At 37.9% G+C, this 17,665-nt stretch overlaps 1 protein-coding gene across 1 annotated transcript in view; it reads left to right on the forward strand.

Annotated features, from left to right (window-relative positions):
* Positions 1 to 17,665, forward strand: part of KIAA1468 (KIAA1468 ortholog) — a 102,542-nt gene that overhangs the window by 57,998 nt on the left and 26,879 nt on the right. Inside the window, exons 14-20 of the mRNA XM_006892755.1 lie at positions 3,674 to 3,814; positions 3,924 to 4,088; positions 6,574 to 6,721; positions 10,240 to 10,396; positions 11,183 to 11,306; positions 13,132 to 13,180; positions 15,219 to 15,298. Of these exons, the coding sequence (XP_006892817.1) occupies positions 3,674 to 3,814; positions 3,924 to 4,088; positions 6,574 to 6,721; positions 10,240 to 10,396; positions 11,183 to 11,306; positions 13,132 to 13,180; positions 15,219 to 15,298 (864 nt within the window). The remainder of the gene's footprint in view (positions 1 to 3,673; positions 3,815 to 3,923; positions 4,089 to 6,573; positions 6,722 to 10,239; positions 10,397 to 11,182; positions 11,307 to 13,131; positions 13,181 to 15,218; positions 15,299 to 17,665) is intronic.

A 17,665-nucleotide genomic window follows, 5' to 3' on the forward strand; every position in this document is an offset into this window, starting at 1 on the left:
TGTAGATTTAGAATTTTTACAGTGATGAATTGACCCCAAGCAAGATAGCTCAAGTTTATACTTACTTCTGTTAAAAATATATTGGAGTGCTTCTTTTTCTAAAGCTTCAGCAGAAACTGGGCATGGTGAAATCATTTTCTAGAATACTTGTATCTTATGATTGTGATGAATTTTACATATGTATATTAGTTTTGCACATCCTATTATATATTCCAAGACAGTAGTGAGCCTCACTCTCAAAGGATAAGTAAGCTGTTCCACATTGCTCCTAGAATACTAAGAAATATAAATAACAGACTTAAGTTGATACAGTGAATCTCTGTGCTTCTCCACTGTAACTAGTCATAGTAACTTCTCCCGGCTTCAGGAGAACCCCAGTGTGCTCCTGGTTTAAATGGGGCATTGCCTCCTGACTATTACTGTGGGGTCCCTTGACTTCAGTCCAAAGCAATGAGAAACAGATATCAGAGCTTCAAACTGATTTGATCTTAACCCTACAAAGTGAAATCAGAACAGGCCATAACTTTTTAGACCAAATATTGGGATAAAAAACAATGATAGAATGGAGAAAATTATGGACGAAAACCCTGGAATAAGAGACTCAGAAGAGGCCCAGTCGGCCCTTTAAGGAGCCTGATGAAAGGGATTGGATTATGCCAGGCCAAGGGAGAGCAGCACACATTCAAAGCAGTGCTTTGGTCAGCCTTGAGTGGGTACCACTATTACCAGCTCTGCCAAGTTCCGAGATTGTTTTCTAAGAAATTTCATCCTGAGTAGGTGGTCATCAACCTGTAATTTTTCCTTTCCCAGTCCCACATTTTATGAATTTTAATCCACTGGGATTTCACTCATTAGTCATGATTAAACCAAGAAGAAACAGTCTGCAGTCATGGCAGATACCTAAGTGAAGCTGCTTTTCCTTCATCTATTGCGTACACCAATACCTGTTAGGAAGTCTGTCCTCTCTAGATACTGCGGGTTGGTTTTTTATTCCAGTTCATCCTTTAGCCTGCAAGGAAAAACTAACAAAATGCCTTGTCATTGAGTCGATGCCGACTGCCAGTGGCCCCAGTTGGGTTTCCATGATAAGGAACTGCTTCCAGGAGGAAGGTAGACTTGAACTGCTAGCCTTTTTTGCTTAGTAACCTGACACTTTGTATGCTGTTCTTCTAGGGCTCTTTTTAAAACGAAGGTTTGGAGACTATTTACCAATCTAAATATATCCAAAGAATTACTAAAATTACATATATCTTTGTTCCTACAAGGAACAAAACCCAGACCTTTTAAAGTGTCTGTCAAACCTGCTGTGTATATCAAATCATGCTGTAAATTTATGAAACTTAGAACATCTCTTTTCATTCTTTTCTAACCAATATAGATAAGACTCACTCAGCTCATTGCTGTCGAGTCACAACAAGATTATAGATGACCCTCCATTGGTTTCTGGGACTATAGTGTTGGCTGAGAAGATTGCCCATTTTCTCCCTTGGAGCCACTCTTTTGAACTGCCAGTGAAGCATGACCGTTGTTGGTTAACAGTTCACCTCACTGTGGGCAACATTAGAGTTCACTCTGTCTTACAAAAAGAACCTGAATAAGCTTCTTCTTGTTGTGTCTGAACTGGCTTGTCAGAGGCATAAATCACACACAGGAGACTGCCCCTCCTTCTCCCATGGAGCAGCTGCTGGGTGCCAACTGCATGAATGCCTTTGGGATTGCAGTGCAGTTTACCACTAAGACACCAGAACTCCCAAATAAGTTTAGATTTAAAGAATTTTCCTAAATTGGCCAAATTATAGTAGGACAAATAGCATCTGAGGAGAATTCATTTGCATATTAACAGCTCTTTGTTCTAATCTCAGCTGTTGCTGCTGCTGCTGTTGATGTTGACCATCAAGTCAGAGTCCACCCACAGTTAACACGCCAGTAGGTTTCCAGCGGCCGTAAGTCATATGAGAGGTGAATGTCCATCCTTCTCCTGTGGAACAACTGGTGGATTCGAACCACATGCCTTGAGGATTGCAACACAGCTTCTTACCACCAGGCCACCAGAGTTTCTTATTTTATTAGGAAATAATAAAATATCCTATTTTATTAGGCGAAAATATCTTTTAGGAGAACTGTAGGAAAAACCAGAGGTAATATTAAAGCAAAACATGTAGTAAAGTCATTCTAAAGACTAAGGAGCGCCTGACCCAAGCCATGGTGATTTCAGTTAGTTAGCAAGTGAAGCTTGGACAATGAATAAGAAAGACTAAAGAAGAGTCGATGCCTTTAAACTATTAGTGAAGAAAATGGAATATCCCATGGCCTGCCAAAAGAAAAAAAGTTAATCTATCTTGGAGGAAGTACAACTAGGGTACCCCTTAGAGGCGAGGATGATACAGTTTCATCTTGCATACTTAGGGAATGTTGTCAGGAGGTGTCCGTCCTTGCAAAAAAAGGCATCATGCTGGGAAAAGTGGAAGATCCGTGAAGGAGAGGAAGACCTCAGCAAAACGCTTGGACAGTTACCACCCCAATTGGCTTGAGGAGTACAGAGCTCCGAGGATGGCATACAGGATAGAGAAAGGCTTTCTGTTGTTGATAATAAGATCACATGAGTAGGAATGGAGCCCAGATGAGATGGATTGATACGGCAACTGGGGCAATAGGGGTAGGTATGTCGGAGTCAATGAGACTAGCTCAGGACAGGGCAGGCTTCAGAGTGAGATGAAATTCTAAAAGACCATGTATTTACTGAAATTCCAAAGTATAATATAGTTCTTAAAAGTAAATGGCTGAGCTAATATAAGTGAGGCTATCACATTGTCTAAGTAGATAATGCATCTTTTTAAGACTTAAAAAGTCTAGAAGGCCAATGATTCTGAGTTCTTTAAAGGACTCAAAATATCAAAACTCAATATGAAATCAAAAGGAATTAGTAAAAAACACCTCCAATTATATTCATGAACATTTCTGCATCAAAGGATTACACACTGTATATCATAATATATACACATAAGGTTGTCATGAGTCACAGGCCACTTGACAGCACATTACAACAACAGTCATATTTTATCTCTCCCTTTAAAAAAAATTTTAATATTAGTCATTTCTTTGTTCCTCAGTCTTAGCGGTAGATGTTACTCTACTAAATGATTGAGCAAACAGGTGATGCTAGGAGGGTTATTGTTTGTTCATCTGTAGGAAACGAATGTGTTTCAGTTACTGGTTTACCAGAACGCCTGCAGCTCAGCTCCTGCTAACTTCCTGGATTTCAGCCTATATCCACTTCCGTAATAGCTTGCCTCCGGAACCCTATGAACCTGGAGAGAGGCTGAGAGACACACAAGTCTTGAGGACTCTCCTTCATAGGGTCGCTATGAGTCGCCTGCAACTTGACAGCACTTAACAACAACAACATAAAAGTAACCTATGAAATTAGTACCAAATTCACTGTAGATATTGTTACAACTAGAGAGGATGGGAGAAAGGGCTTTAAGGAGAATTAAAATGTAAATCTATATGTAACATGTGTACTCTTGTGAAAAACGACGACTCCAAGTGAATGTGGCAAAAGTACCATTTTTTTTATCTGGATTGTAACTTCATGGCTATTTTCCTTTTCTGCTGACAGTACAGATAAATAGTAAAACATGTACTTTTTTGGTTTTGTTTTTTTATTTTCCAGAAAGAAATCCGTAGTTCCTTGGTTCTTTCAATGTTACAGCAGATGTTAATGGAAGATAAGGCAGATTTGGTGCGGGAAGCCGTCATCAAAAGCCTTGGTATCATTATGGGATACATCGATGACCCAGACAAATATCAGCAGGTATGTTCTGCAGCATAAAAAAAGCAGCCAGGCTTCTTTAATCATTATGAACCATTTGAAAAGTTTATCCTCTTAAATGTTCACATCTTAACCTACTTCCTTTTGGTAGGGTTTTGAATTGCTGCTCTCAGCTTTGGCTGATCCCTCAGAAAGAGTAGTTAGTGCAACACATCAAGTATTTCTACCAGCTTATGCTGCCTGGACTACAGAACTGGGAAATTTACAATCTCATCTTATACCTACACTGCTAAATAAGATTGAAAAGCTCCTCAGGGTAAGTCTTTTCTTTATTTATATAATTGATGGAAATTTTATTGTAAGTCATGTAGAAGAATGTTGAGAACAAAGACAGAAAGTGCTATTTAACTGAGCATTCTACTAAATTCCTGGTTAAAGCTATTGTTGAGTTATAGCCAGGAGAGACTGGAGGAAGTTTACTTTAGCGAAGCTGAAGTACGAACTACAGTCTTGGTTTCTGAGGTGCGTTAGCACCACATGGAATTAACGCATCCATTATCCAGAAAATGAATGCCTCTAGACACTTCTGAGGACTTCACAATTTTGCTTAAATTATCAGCTCTGATTCCCATATGCAGTGATAATTAAAGTATGACTTTTTCAAGATTTCTTGTAAGACGTCAAAATTGTTTTACCTCTGTGTATTTTAACCGTGATTTCTATTCTTTTATTTTTTCTTTTATGTCAAAGTTCATTGTTTCCTTTTAAAAAGTTGTAGGAAAATAAACATAACACAACTTTTGCCTTTTAAACTGTCAGTGCACAATTCCATATTGAATATCTCTTTACTTTTTAAAATGGATTTTTCATTCTTTCCAACTTACAAAATTAAAGATGAGTTGAAATGATGGAAACTTCTTGATCTAATTTTCATGCTAAAGCTTCCCTTTTAGAGACTAGAAGAGACACTTTTCTTTAATGACTGCTATAATCTACTGAGATAGCTCAGCTAGCCTAGCTGTCAGGAATTGCACTGCCAGCCCAGAGGCTTACATTTGGAATTGACTAGCTAGATTTGGACTGTGGGAGGAAGATGGACAGTCTCCTCCTGTGCCTTTTCTGCCTCTTAAAACCCACTGGAGGGTCAGCTGTGGGTTAGTTCTGACTTCATGGGTTGCTATGAGTCGCAGGCAACGTAACAACAACATATGCTGTAAAATGGCAGCACTGGTGGCCTAGTGATAAGAAGCTGTGCTGCAATCCCAAAGTTACATGGTTCCACCAGATGCTTTGAGAAAGATGAGCATTCTCTTCCTGTGCGACTTGGTGCCTCTGAAAACCCACCAGAGGATCAGTTATGGATTGGTTCTCACTTGATAGCAAACAGCAGCAATATGCTATTAAGACAGAGACATATAACATATCATGTTTCATTCTCTTAACCTTTTGTATTATGTTCTGGGTTTTATGTGGAAATAAGGTCATAGTAATTAAGTAACTTTCCTGAGGATAGGACTGACATGTTGCTGTCTGACCACCAGCGGTTGGTCTCTTTACACCTAAATTTTACAGTCATCTTTAAGATGTTTGCATAAAACATTGTACCTGTTTTATTGGTGATCTCATGTATCCCCATGCATTTATTTTCAAAATGGAGACATGCACACAAAAAAATGTGTGCGTGCATGCACACGTGCGTGGTACTAAACTGAAATAACCTTTTTACTTACTTACTTTGGCCGTAGCACCACGAAAGACAAACAGGTAGGAAGGCATCATATTTGACAAAACAGAGTATCATTGAAGATGAAAAATGCCCTCAGTGACCTGGAGGGACGCAAGAGCTTTAACAGAGAACTCAGGACCACGCAGTTTTGTTGAACATAAGGTTGCTGTGACTGGGACTCATCAGGTCAAAAGCAGCTAACACCACCACCCTTTTTATGAAATCTGGAGGTTTTGTAGTATTTTTTTTAAAGTGCTTGCATTTCTATCAGAGCTAGACCTGTACTTCTTTTCTAGTTCTCTATCATAGTGTGGTTGTTTTCATGTTACTACTAAAACTGTCTGCAATATACAACATTCTTCCATAAAGACATGACCTAAGCTTGAACTTGTTGATAAGTGCCTCTGTAATACTATACCAGCTATGAAATAGCACAATTATAACGTAATGAAGACATCTCAAGTAGATTTGAAAAGCAGCGAACACTTCATCACTAATGATTTTCCACTCCCCTATTGAGTTTCTGTGTATTACATTAATCTTCTTGCTTTTTCCTCTCTCTTCCTTTTAAGGTTTCCTCTTACATTTTACCTGTGTTTTGAGTTATTTTAAAGTGCTTGTTTTGTCGGCAAAGGCAGATTTAGCCAAATCCAGAAAAGAAGAGAGGGTGCAAGAGAGGGGAAGTAGCCAAATTATGTGGGCTTGACAGTTGAGCATTTGTAATGATTCTTGTGTCTCACATTAGCATCTTAATTCTGACTTACAGAAGAACCCCTCAAAGGCAAAAAACAAAACTTGCAAAATAAATTCCTAGAAATAGAAATGACTGATGTTTGCCGTAAATGTTTTTCAAGTGAATGATTCTGTTATATCTATGTTACATTAGTACTTCTTCCCATTTTCACTTATGTAGAGAAACTAATAAATTTGTGGACAGTTAACTTAAAGCTATGGGACCAATATACAGGTCCTTCAGTGTTTTATTATCTGTCACATCAAGGTAACAGCTTTATAAATACAATTAGCAATATTATTTCCCAAAACTAAAATTAGCCTCCCCCTCCTTGTGTTTCAGGAAGGTGAGCATGGGCTGGATGAGCATAAGCTGCACCTGTTCCTCTCTGCGTTGCAGTCCTTGATCCCTTCGCTCTTTGCGCTAGTCCTACAGAACGCCCCTTTCACAAGCAAAGCCAAGCTGCATGGTGAAGTACCACAGATAGAAGGTACTGCTGAGATGGGGGAGGGAAGACGGGCAGTACTGGCAATTTAGCATCCTAAAGAGTTGCTTTTGATTTAAACTCAAAAAGTCACTTTTATGAAAGCAATTAAAATGTATTCTACTTATGGAATTTTGAAGTCATATAATAATCTAAAGTAAACCACGTGGCTTCATCTTCTATGGATAAACCTCCTTATAATATCTGAACTCTTTCCATTTTTAACCTGTAGTCATTGAGGTATCATTGATCTGTTTTCATGCACTAGACTAAGTCTTTCCTTTCTTTAACATCTGAGTCAAGGAAAATATTCATTTAAATGTTACTCACTCATTATCACCAAACCTGAACCAACTCATAACTTCATTGAGTTTCTAAGACTCTAACTTGCAAGTGAAGAAATTGCCCCATCTTTCAACCACCAGAGATGTGGCCTTTGAGTTCGCAGCACAACTCCCTACAGGCTGCACCACAAGCTCACTCACTCGTTGCCATTGAGTCATAACTGACTCATAAGTGACCCGCCTATGTGTTTCAGGAAGCTGCCGATTTCACATCTTTCTCCTGAGGAGCAGCTGGTGGATTTGAACCAGCAGGAAGGCCCCTCCTTTGGGTTAGCAGTGCAACTCCCCGCAGGCTGCGCAACCAGAACAAGCACCCTTAAATGTTCTCAGGCCACGATGTGAACTTTGCTGCTTCTGCTTGCTTTTTCCTCTTTTCTTCTGCCTTATTCTTTCATGAAATAGAATTGTTTTTCCTTCTGTATGTTTGATAGACAGGATCATAAATTATGCCACAGTCATTTTTTCCATATTCCAAAGTAAAAAATGTGTCTTACTTGAAGGAATACATAAAGTTGATAGCAGAAACTAGCATTTTCCTATCTAACTGCTGAGTTTACCAGTGAGTGGTCTTTGATAATAGTGGTCAGCACTGCGCTGCCCATGACACTGAAGAGGAAGGGCTGTAGACTGGCTATTGCTGTGCCCGGGATCCTTTTGCAGCTTTTTCAAATTTGTGAAACTGTTCATGCCTCTTCCTGACTTTTGATACACAAAGAATTACATCGAGCATATAAAGAAACCTCTTTCTGCCAACTTGATTCCCACTCTTAGTGACCCTACAGTAGCACAGGGTAAATCCACCCCATAGTGTTTCTCAGACTGTAATCTTTATGGAAGCAAACTGCTATCTCTTTTCTCTGACAGAGAACTTGGTGCATTTGAACCACTGACTTTTTAGTTAACAGCCAAACACTATAACCACTGTGCCACAGGACTCCTTAGCAATAAATCCAACCTACCCTTAATGTTTTGTATATTACCGTTTTCAAATAAATCGTTGGGCTGTCATCTTTGTATTGTGTCTAAGGATACATGAAGCCACAAGTAAACATGATGCATACTCCAGTACAGTTTTAATTGAGCAATGATGAGTGGATGACTGGAGCGAGTTTAATATTTTTAAATATTATGGAACAGAATGAAGTTTCACACTTAAAAGCTTTTGCAAAGAGCTCATAACTGGCCATTTCAGCTTCTGTCCCTTCATATAGGCACTTCATCTGTTTAGGATTTTTCTATCTAATGTCTCTGCCTTTCTACCTTGCTGTTATTGGTTCATTTATTTCTCAGTTATTGAATATCAATTATTACTAAGCATTGTATACCTTACTTATCTACATGGTTAGGTTCCAAAAACCATGTCATTATGTAAAAAATCAGCATTAAGTGAAAATGAACAATGGTCACAGCAGATCACAAAATGGAAGATGACTACATCATCATATACTTGCTCATCCGCTAAACCAAGGTGACACTTTATCGCCACTACCAGTGTTACTCTCCTCTGCTCACACCTCAGTGGTCATTACTGCCAGATGCATATAGATAATGTCCAACCTTGGGGTTTTTTTATGTCATAAATTTATAGTTGTTATTTAATGTCATAAATATGAATTATTAGTACATGTTCCTTCTTTTGTTTATGTTATCTTTCTTCTGATTATGTCTTCATCATTCTAAAAATAATCTTCCAATGTCTTCTTGATGAATTAGACTCCCTGATTTTATCAATAGCTATAAAAGTAGATGCTGTTTATACTCTCAGTTAAGATATAATGTTATATAAATATAATATGGTATAACTTATTGAACATGAATGATGGTAATTCACAAAAGTATTTTTATTAGTAATTTCTTTTATAAGGTTACCTAATATTTGTCACTATTTAGGCACTTAGGCTACAGTTATAATCATTTAGTTATGGGGGGAAGCCTACAAAAATCTCTGCTATTATATAGCTTACATTCTTGTAGAGGGACATATATTAATTATTCATGACAACTTTTTACTGTGTTGGATAATTGTGTTTTGCCAACCTATTAACATGGCTTTCTTTTGATCTTTAGGTGCAGAATTTTTCTTTTAAATCAGTTAACTACAATAATGCTTTGAGGCTCTTGAACATTTTTATTGCGTATCTGTAATAACTGAGTTACTAAAGTAATAACTTGTTTTCTGACACCATTTTTCTTCTGTCAACCAGTCTTAGATTTTTGGTTACCATTCTTCATACAGTATATCTCAAGATACCAATTTTATCTTTAATCTCTCCATTATTTGTCATTTTTTTTCTTTTTTTAATACTGGTTTATTTATAAATGTCCTTATTTTTGAAGAGATAACATTCATTCTACTTTAGCATAGCATATCACAACCAGTCATTGAACCTTGTTTGATTTTAGGAATGATATCTTGACATAGATAGTAATCTGTCATTATACAACTTGATAACAATCTTGAGTTAAAATAGTGAAAATTCAAATAGAGTTGAAATAGTGAGTAATGGTTGCCTTGCTATCCACGTTTATTTCATTGTGTCAAAATCAGCATGATAAGGAAATGGATAATGAGTGCATTATAACATAGAACAGTAAATGAAAGAGATAAGATAGCAGGGAATTTATCCAAAACCATAGCTAAATCTGTTTAATTCTTTAGTTCTGATAATGAGAGATAACTTAAACTTGTTGCAGTGTTAGCCTAAAGTTGGCTTTTTTAGCCTTTACGTTAGCACCCTGTGGTCTCCAGCTACCTTAAGTGCAGACATACAGTCTTGGAAATCATCAACAGCTATGGGACTAGGATAAGAGAGAGAGAGAGATATCTTTTCACACTGAAAGTCAAGACTAGTGGGAGATCCTGGGGAGCAAGACACTGGTGATGGTGGTGGAGAGACTGTGGCATTGCTATGCAGAAACTGTGGAAAGGTGTAACCAGAGGAGTCCTGAGAGAAAAGCCACAGTTAAAGGATTTTGCTGTTCTTTCCGGATAATGGAAGAATAATCTGATTATAACTGCTCTGAGGCAAACCTTGCTGGATGATGAGGAAACCAGAATTTAATCCTTTTTTTTTTATGTTTATAAGAAACTAATTAGATAGAGTCTATTTTCTTTATGATATATTAACAAAGTTCCCAAATTGCCATTTTTCATGTGTTTTATGTTGCTTCTCTTTCTAGTAACTAGATTTCCTCGGCCTATGTCACCTCTTCAAGATGTATCTACTATCATTGGAAGTCGTGAACAATTGGCAGTGCTGCTACAACTTTATGAGTACCAGTTGGAACACGAGGGTACAACAGGCTGGGAGAGTTTACTATGGGTTGTCAATCAGTTGTAAGTTACTCACCTCTTTATATCACCTCTAATAGCTCTTTATATTTAGCTGTAAAACTAAGAGACAAAATATAACATGTAACAGGCTATGACGTGGTGTCATCTGTTTAATAAACTTGGCATGTAATAAACTTTTTTAGGGGAGGAGTTTGATACCATTCAATAAGTCATTTCATTATGAGGATGGTGCTCCTGTTTGATGTCATGAAGTCCTGTGTGCTGTCTTGTTTGTCCCATAGTTATGATGCATTTGAACTGGCACAGCCATTCATCTCTGAGGCTAAGGTGGATGCCACGAGTCTCTTCTCAGTGACGCTTAATTGGAATCATATGTGTAGATTTGTTTCTCAGAACTATAGCGTTAAGCTCCCAGATACTGTTTAGCAAGCAGCTAACCTTCATTTAAAGGGATTTATAGTCTATAATCCTAAATCTTTTCCACAGAATTTAAAACACCAATGAATGAATGTTTTTAAGAGAAAGGTGAACTGGGGGAGGGGTAGAGTGTAGGGAGGAAAATGTGCAACAGTGAATGAATGAAAATCAAAGTTTTCTGTAAACTTTCATTAAAATCACAATACAAAAATATTTATTAAAAAAAGAAAGGGTAACAGTGGGCATATTTTAAAAAAAAAAATAATTTAAAACACCTCATTTCCTTTCATATTTTACTGGGCATAAGAAACAAACCAGAAGAGATTGTTAAATTGCATTTCTTCAGAAATTAGCGAGGAAAGAGCAACTTACATGTATTTTCTGCCTGTTTTTCTTTCCTTTCATGTTCAGGTTACCACAGCTTATAGAAATCGTTGGCAAAATTAACGTTACTTCAACTGCCTGTGTCCATGAATTCTCCAGATTTTTCTGGCGCCTTTGCCGAACGTTTGGCAAAATTTTTACAAACACTAAGGTAAAAACTTGTGTTCTTTGTTTTCTTGTATACAGGAGACTTAAAATGTAATATGTCAATACTATAACAGATTAAGAGAAAATCATGAGACTATTTTGTTGTTAATCCTAGAATACTGTGGTAGAAGAAAAACTAGTTGGTTATATTCTTTACTAATAAGATACTAGTCCAAACTTTGTATCCAAACCTAGAAATAAACTTTTTTTTTAATTTTTATTTTACCATTTTTTGTGTGTACCATCAAATCGGGTCTGACTGGTAGAGGAGGAAATTGTCCCTCCTTCTGCAGCAGAGCATCTGGTGGATTCAAACTGCACACCTCTAGGATTGCAGTACAGCTCTTGCCACTAGGCCACCAGAGCTCCCTTAGAAATAAGCTCTTCACTGTGAATAGCTCAAAAAATTTCACTACAGGCCATATCAGCTCAGGAACCCAGCCACAGTCCTTTAGATAGACTCCTGGTCTTTTACCCTCGACCACAGGCACAGGAAACAACTGTTTCCTCAGGACACTTTGCTCAAAACCTGAGGTGAATATGGAACCACAGCAGTTTATATATAAGACTTACTGCTGTAAGGACAGTGCCTCCCAGGAATACATGGGCTCTGGAGAGAAATTTTGCATATTACCATCGCTATCAAAAGTATCATTTACCATTATTATTTGCCTGCCCGTGTTATCTTGCAGTATAGATGATATAATGGGCACATTCTTAGAACCCAGTTCCTTCTTTAGTCCTGTTGATTCATTTATCTCACAGCATATTCAGCTAGCTCTTCAGCAAATTAGCAAAAACATGAAAAGCATGTAATCGTTATAATCAGGTATTGATTGAGAAATGTAAAAGGTCATCCATCTCTTCATTATTGAATCTATAGTTATTAATACAGTTAACATACGATGCTGTCAGTTGACTGGCAAAAATTCCCAAGGCTTGCATTACAGGTCTGTTGATTAGTATCTCACGTATGAAATGGAGAGAAGACCTGAATGTCTTTCCATTCTGTAAGTTTGACGATATGTTGTTGTTGTTGTTGTTGTTAAGTGCCTTCGAGTCGCAGGCGACTCATAGCGACCCTATGAAGGAGAGTCCTCGACGCTTGGGTGCCTTTCATCCTCTCTCCGGGTTCATAGGGTTTCCGGAGACAAGCTATTATGAAAGTGGATGCCACTCCTCCTTCCTTGATGATATAGATTAATCTTTTTACAATGATTTAACCTTTTTAGCTCAAGTTAAATACTTAAATTTTAAGAATATTGCACACATACCTAGAAGAGGGCAAAATATTGAGATATTATTTAGAAGACAAATGATTTTGCATTTTTACTGTAATTTACTTGTTAAAAAAATATATAATTGAATTTTACTGTCAGTGAAGATTGGCAAGAATTTTTTATGTCTCCAAAAGAGCTGACTCCTCTATTTCAGAAAAGCAAATGAGTACCCACTTATGAACTGAATAGTAAGTGATTGGCATAGTGGCTAGAAACTTCACTATAAAAAATTGAAACAAAGACTTTCTAGCTTAAAATGTTAAATGTTAAGTCTATTTTCTATTTAAAAGGAAGTTATTATAAAATATTAAATCTGGTTATGGATAATACTTAATATAATACTTACCGAACACCCTAATTTAATTTCATTTAATTCCTTAAAGTTACTTTTTTTTCCTTCTAAGCCTTTAAACTTAGAATGACTGTTTCAAACCACATGTACCAGTGTTCTCTAAATCAAAATCACAGAGTAATGAGGAATATACTTCTTATTTATTCACCACCTACTCCACTGTACCTGAAACTTTCTGGGTCTTCTCATTGATGTAGGTAAAACCTCAATTCCAAGAGATTTTAAGACTGTCTGAAGAAAACATTGGTAAGTTACAGTTTTAAAATCCACCCAAAATCCCTGTAAATGTTCATTAAAATTAATAAAATTTAATAATTAAAAAAATAAATAAAGATTAAAATCCATTACATCTCTTTACATAGGAAAATTGCTATATTCTGTATAGCATTTAAATATAGTAAGTTATATACGTGAGCTAGCAAGTACATTTGAGAAAACATGAAACTCTTGGTTTTAACAGCTGTGTCACTCTTTAATGTCTTTCTCATGTGATAAGCCTGACTTCATCCTTCTGTTTAATTATGTTGTTGGTCTGCCTTGTTGTTGTTGTTAGGTGTCCTTGAGTACGTCTCATAGTGACCTGTGAACAGCGGATCTGGACCTTGCCCTACCTTGTACCATCCTCACTATCTCTGCTATACCTGAGCCCATTGTTACCATTACTGTCAAGATGAGGGTCGTCCTCTCTTTCACTGATCCTCCTCCACCTTTCAAAGCGGATGTCCTTTTCCGAGGACTGGACCCCCCTCACAACATGCCCAAAGAATGTGAGACAGAACTTCTCCATCCGTGCCTCTAAGGAGCACCCTGGTCGTGCTCTTTCTCCAAAACCGATCTGTTTGTTCTCTCAGCAGTCCATGAGAAAGGCTGCTTTAATTGACTGTTCAAAGCAAGACTTCAAACTGGTTCAAACCTGTTTTGCCAACAGTTTGTACACTTTGTACTGCAGCCAATTATGTACATGGTATTTTGACTCAAATAGGAAGCTTGATACCAAGACATTTAGTAATTTCCAAAGAACTCTGTTCTCACAGTTGTTGAAAAAAAACAAGAACATTTTCCCAGAGCCAAGAAAGAACTTTTCCTTCAAGCTGGTGTCCTAGATTCGAACTTGTCTTCCCATACAGATAATTTAGAATTTGTTTAAAGGCACTCATTTGTGGTATTTTAGTTATAGCAGCTCTAGGTAATTAAAATAGCAATAAATAAACAGATGCTTCAACAAAGAGGGCATTATAACCAACAAATACATGAAAAGATCCTTATAACTATTAGCCACTAGAGAGATACAAACAAAAACTAAAGTAAGATACTATCTTACCCCTTTAAAAATGGCAGTAATAAATGTTAGAAAACAAAGTGTGTTTTGTTGAATGAAAAACCAATTTACTTTCTAAAACTGTCCCTCAAATCACAAAATAAATAAAGTTTGAAAACATTGGTCAGATTTATTTTGCACCAACTGATAATAATAAATATTTCATTTACTAGACCTTAAGGCCTCTTAAAATGGCTTAAAAGGTTAACATTTTAAACATATCCTCTCCAGACTTCTCTTTTAAAAGGGGCTGCAGATGTAGTGCAGCACACACAAGTCTTTGGTAGTTAGAGTGCTCACCTATGATTTGCTAATTTTCCTGTGTCTCCCTGCTTTATTTGGCCTGACTGCTCCTCCTATGATTGGAACTGGGGCTCTAGCTGTCTTGAAAACCCAAAAGAGAATGCAGGAGGAACCCTGAAACTATTGCTGGACACTGGGCAGTCTTATGTCTGGAAACAAACATCTCCATGTCTGCTTTTCAGCTCTGTTGTGTGCCGGTATATTTGCTAGATACTGTGAACTGAAAACATCCAGATTCAGAGAGCCCTGCTACACTGGGCCACAGAGACTCTGGAAGCCCTGATTTCTGGTTATAGAAACAAGAGTTTCATTATAAAATGTCTTACCCGTCTGCTAGAGGAGCTGTAATGTGATAAGGAGTGGCACTGCCTCTCCAAAGACTGCCTCCGAAAGCCTGCTGGAGGCTCAGCTCGACAGTACACCACCACCACAGCAGCAACATCCAGCTATTAAAAAGGTTTATGTCTATGCAAAAGTCAGGAAAGAAATAGGAAGTGGTGCTTTTACAACCAATAAAAATGTATTTTAATCAATATTTTCTAGAGTAATAATCATGTATTTGTAAACCTGGTAAACAGTTATAGTTTTAATTGCCTTGTAACTTTTTTTTTTAATGGTCAAGATGACGTACTCAGATGCCTAAAATTATTTTAATGATTTTAGATTCCTCAGCAGGAAATGGGGTTCTCACTAAAGCTACAGTCCCTATTTATGCAACAGGAGTCCTGACGTGCTACATTCAGGTAAAGGAAAAGTTCATCTTTTCCAGTCAAAGTACTTTTCTGTTATATACTTAATATTATGTATGTTTGATGTGTATGTAAGAGAAAATGGAACCCATAATGGAGAGGGGAAAGTTTTTATTCAAAAGGGAGCATATTTGAGTAAGACTAAATAACATCTCAGTCAAACTAATAAATGTCTGGATTGTGTCCTTTTTAAATGTTTTGCTGAAGTGTGGGATTTCATTTATTTAGCGGTTTATGTTCATGAGAAGGAGTCCTGTTAGGAAAGGCATCCGAGTGCTCAGCTGCTGATTGATAGGCCATTGCAGTTCTACTGCGACCCATAGGTTTGCTAGAACTTGCAAGAATTGGAACCGCCAGGGAGCTGGGACCTTTGGGTTTAGCAGTTTTGGAGTTTAACAACTCCGCATGGACTTCTCCTTGTGACTTTGTAGCACAAAGTACAACTGCCCCATAGTTTCCAAAACTGGAAATCTTTGGAGAAATTCACTGCCTCCTCTTTCTGCAGAGCAGCTAATGGATGAACCTGCCAGCTCTTCTGTTAGCAAGTCACTGCTTGATCCGCCCCATCATCTGGGCTCCTGGGCAGCTTCATAAACAATCTCAAAGCATAATGGCTCACTATGTAGTCAACTTGACAGCACCTAACAGTAATTGTATTTGCATCTGGGCTTTGCTCAACGGACATCTCTTCTGGTATCATTTCATTAACTGAACAGTCAGTCACCTGAGGACTCTGCTCCAGGGGCTGGACTTCCCTCAGGGTCACCACAGAGCCTCTCCCCCAGTGTGGCCTCTTGGATAACAGAATGAGACTGACTCCCAAGAATGCAAATGCATGATCTGCTAGTCAAGCCTTTGCCCTGGATTTAGCACATCACTTCTGTTGTATTTGTTAAAGCAGTCATAAGCTCAGCTCAGAGTAAATAAGTAAGCAAAGGTGTTAATCAAGGAAGGTGGGTCATAGGTGGCCACCTGTGTAATACATTGCCACACTCACTTTATATTTTAAGTAAATAAGACCTACGATGTGCAACAAGACATAATTGCATTCTAAAATTACTACAGAATCAATCTGGGAAACAGTAGACTCAGTTAATATCCGGACTTCTGATAAAGTCTATTCCTTTGATTTAGTCACCTGAAACTTTGTTACAAAAATGTAAAAAATTAGGGGGAGGGGTGGGCAGGGAGAATAGTGCAACAATGAATGCATGGAAATCCAAAATTTCTGTAAATGTTCATTAAAATTAATAAAATAAAATTTTTTTTAAAATGTAAAATGTTCCACCAGATGTTCTGCTGAAGAAGGAGGAACAATCGCCTCCCGTACCAGTCAGATCCAATTTGACGGTACACACATAAAAAAAAAAACAAACCCATACATAAATATTATTTTTAAAAAATAAATGTAAAATGTTAAAATTACACTATCAGTTTTTAGGGTGAGACATTCTCACCCATAAGGTGAAAAAATTGGCTCAGAAAGTATAAGGTACTTCTAGAAGTTAAAATGAGGTGGGACTCACACTTCAATGGGTTCTTCCGTTTTCTCCATCGGATGGCATTGCTAGGGCTGTTGTAACAAAGCACTACAAATCACTTAACTTACAGGAATAAAAGGGAATTCTTGGGTGGGTGGCACAATTCAGCACTTAGTTGTGAGCCACAAGGTTGGTGGTTTGAGTCTATTAGAGGTGCCTTAGAAGAGAAGCCTAATGATCTAATTCCAGAAGGTCACAGCTATTACACCCTCGAAGGTCACAGCTATTACACCCTCTGGAGCTCATAGCAACTGAAATAATAAATATTTTCCTCACAGTTCTGGAGGCTAGTGGTCCAAATTCAGGGTGCTGGTGGATTTTGTTCCCTCAGAAGACTCTAGGGGGAGATGTTGTCTATTCTGGGTTGCTGCTGTTGCTGTTTACTTGGCCCTCATCTCAGCAACCCTGTGCAGACCAAAAGAAGCCCTGCGGCTTGTAGGCCATCCTGATGCTTAAGACCTTCAGGGTCTATCAGGTTTTCATTGGCTGATATTTGGAACTAGTTCATGAGGCCTTTCTTCCGAGTCTTGGTTCCACTGGAACTTGTTCAGAACAATAGCAGCACTCAAGCCTGCACTAATAAGGTGGTGGCTGTGCACATTCCAGGAGTAGAACCCGACCCTCCCACACATGAGGTGCAGGTTTTGCCACCGAACCACCTGTGCCCTCCTCTTTGGCTTGCAGCTACAGCACAGCTCTGCTCATCGAGTGGCCTCCTTCCCTCTGTTTCTTTTACCTTCTTTTATAAGGACCCCGTCTAGATTGGATTAGGACCTGTTCTACCCCAGTGAGACTTCATGTTAACTGAAAAACATCATCA

The sequence above is a fragment of the Elephantulus edwardii genome, unplaced genomic scaffold, assembly GCF_000299155.1.
Source record: "Elephantulus edwardii isolate Elephantulus edwardi_28Jun2011 unplaced genomic scaffold, EleEdw1.0 scaffold00118, whole genome shotgun sequence".
NCBI lineage: Eukaryota > Metazoa > Chordata > Mammalia > Macroscelidea > Macroscelididae > Elephantulus > Elephantulus edwardii.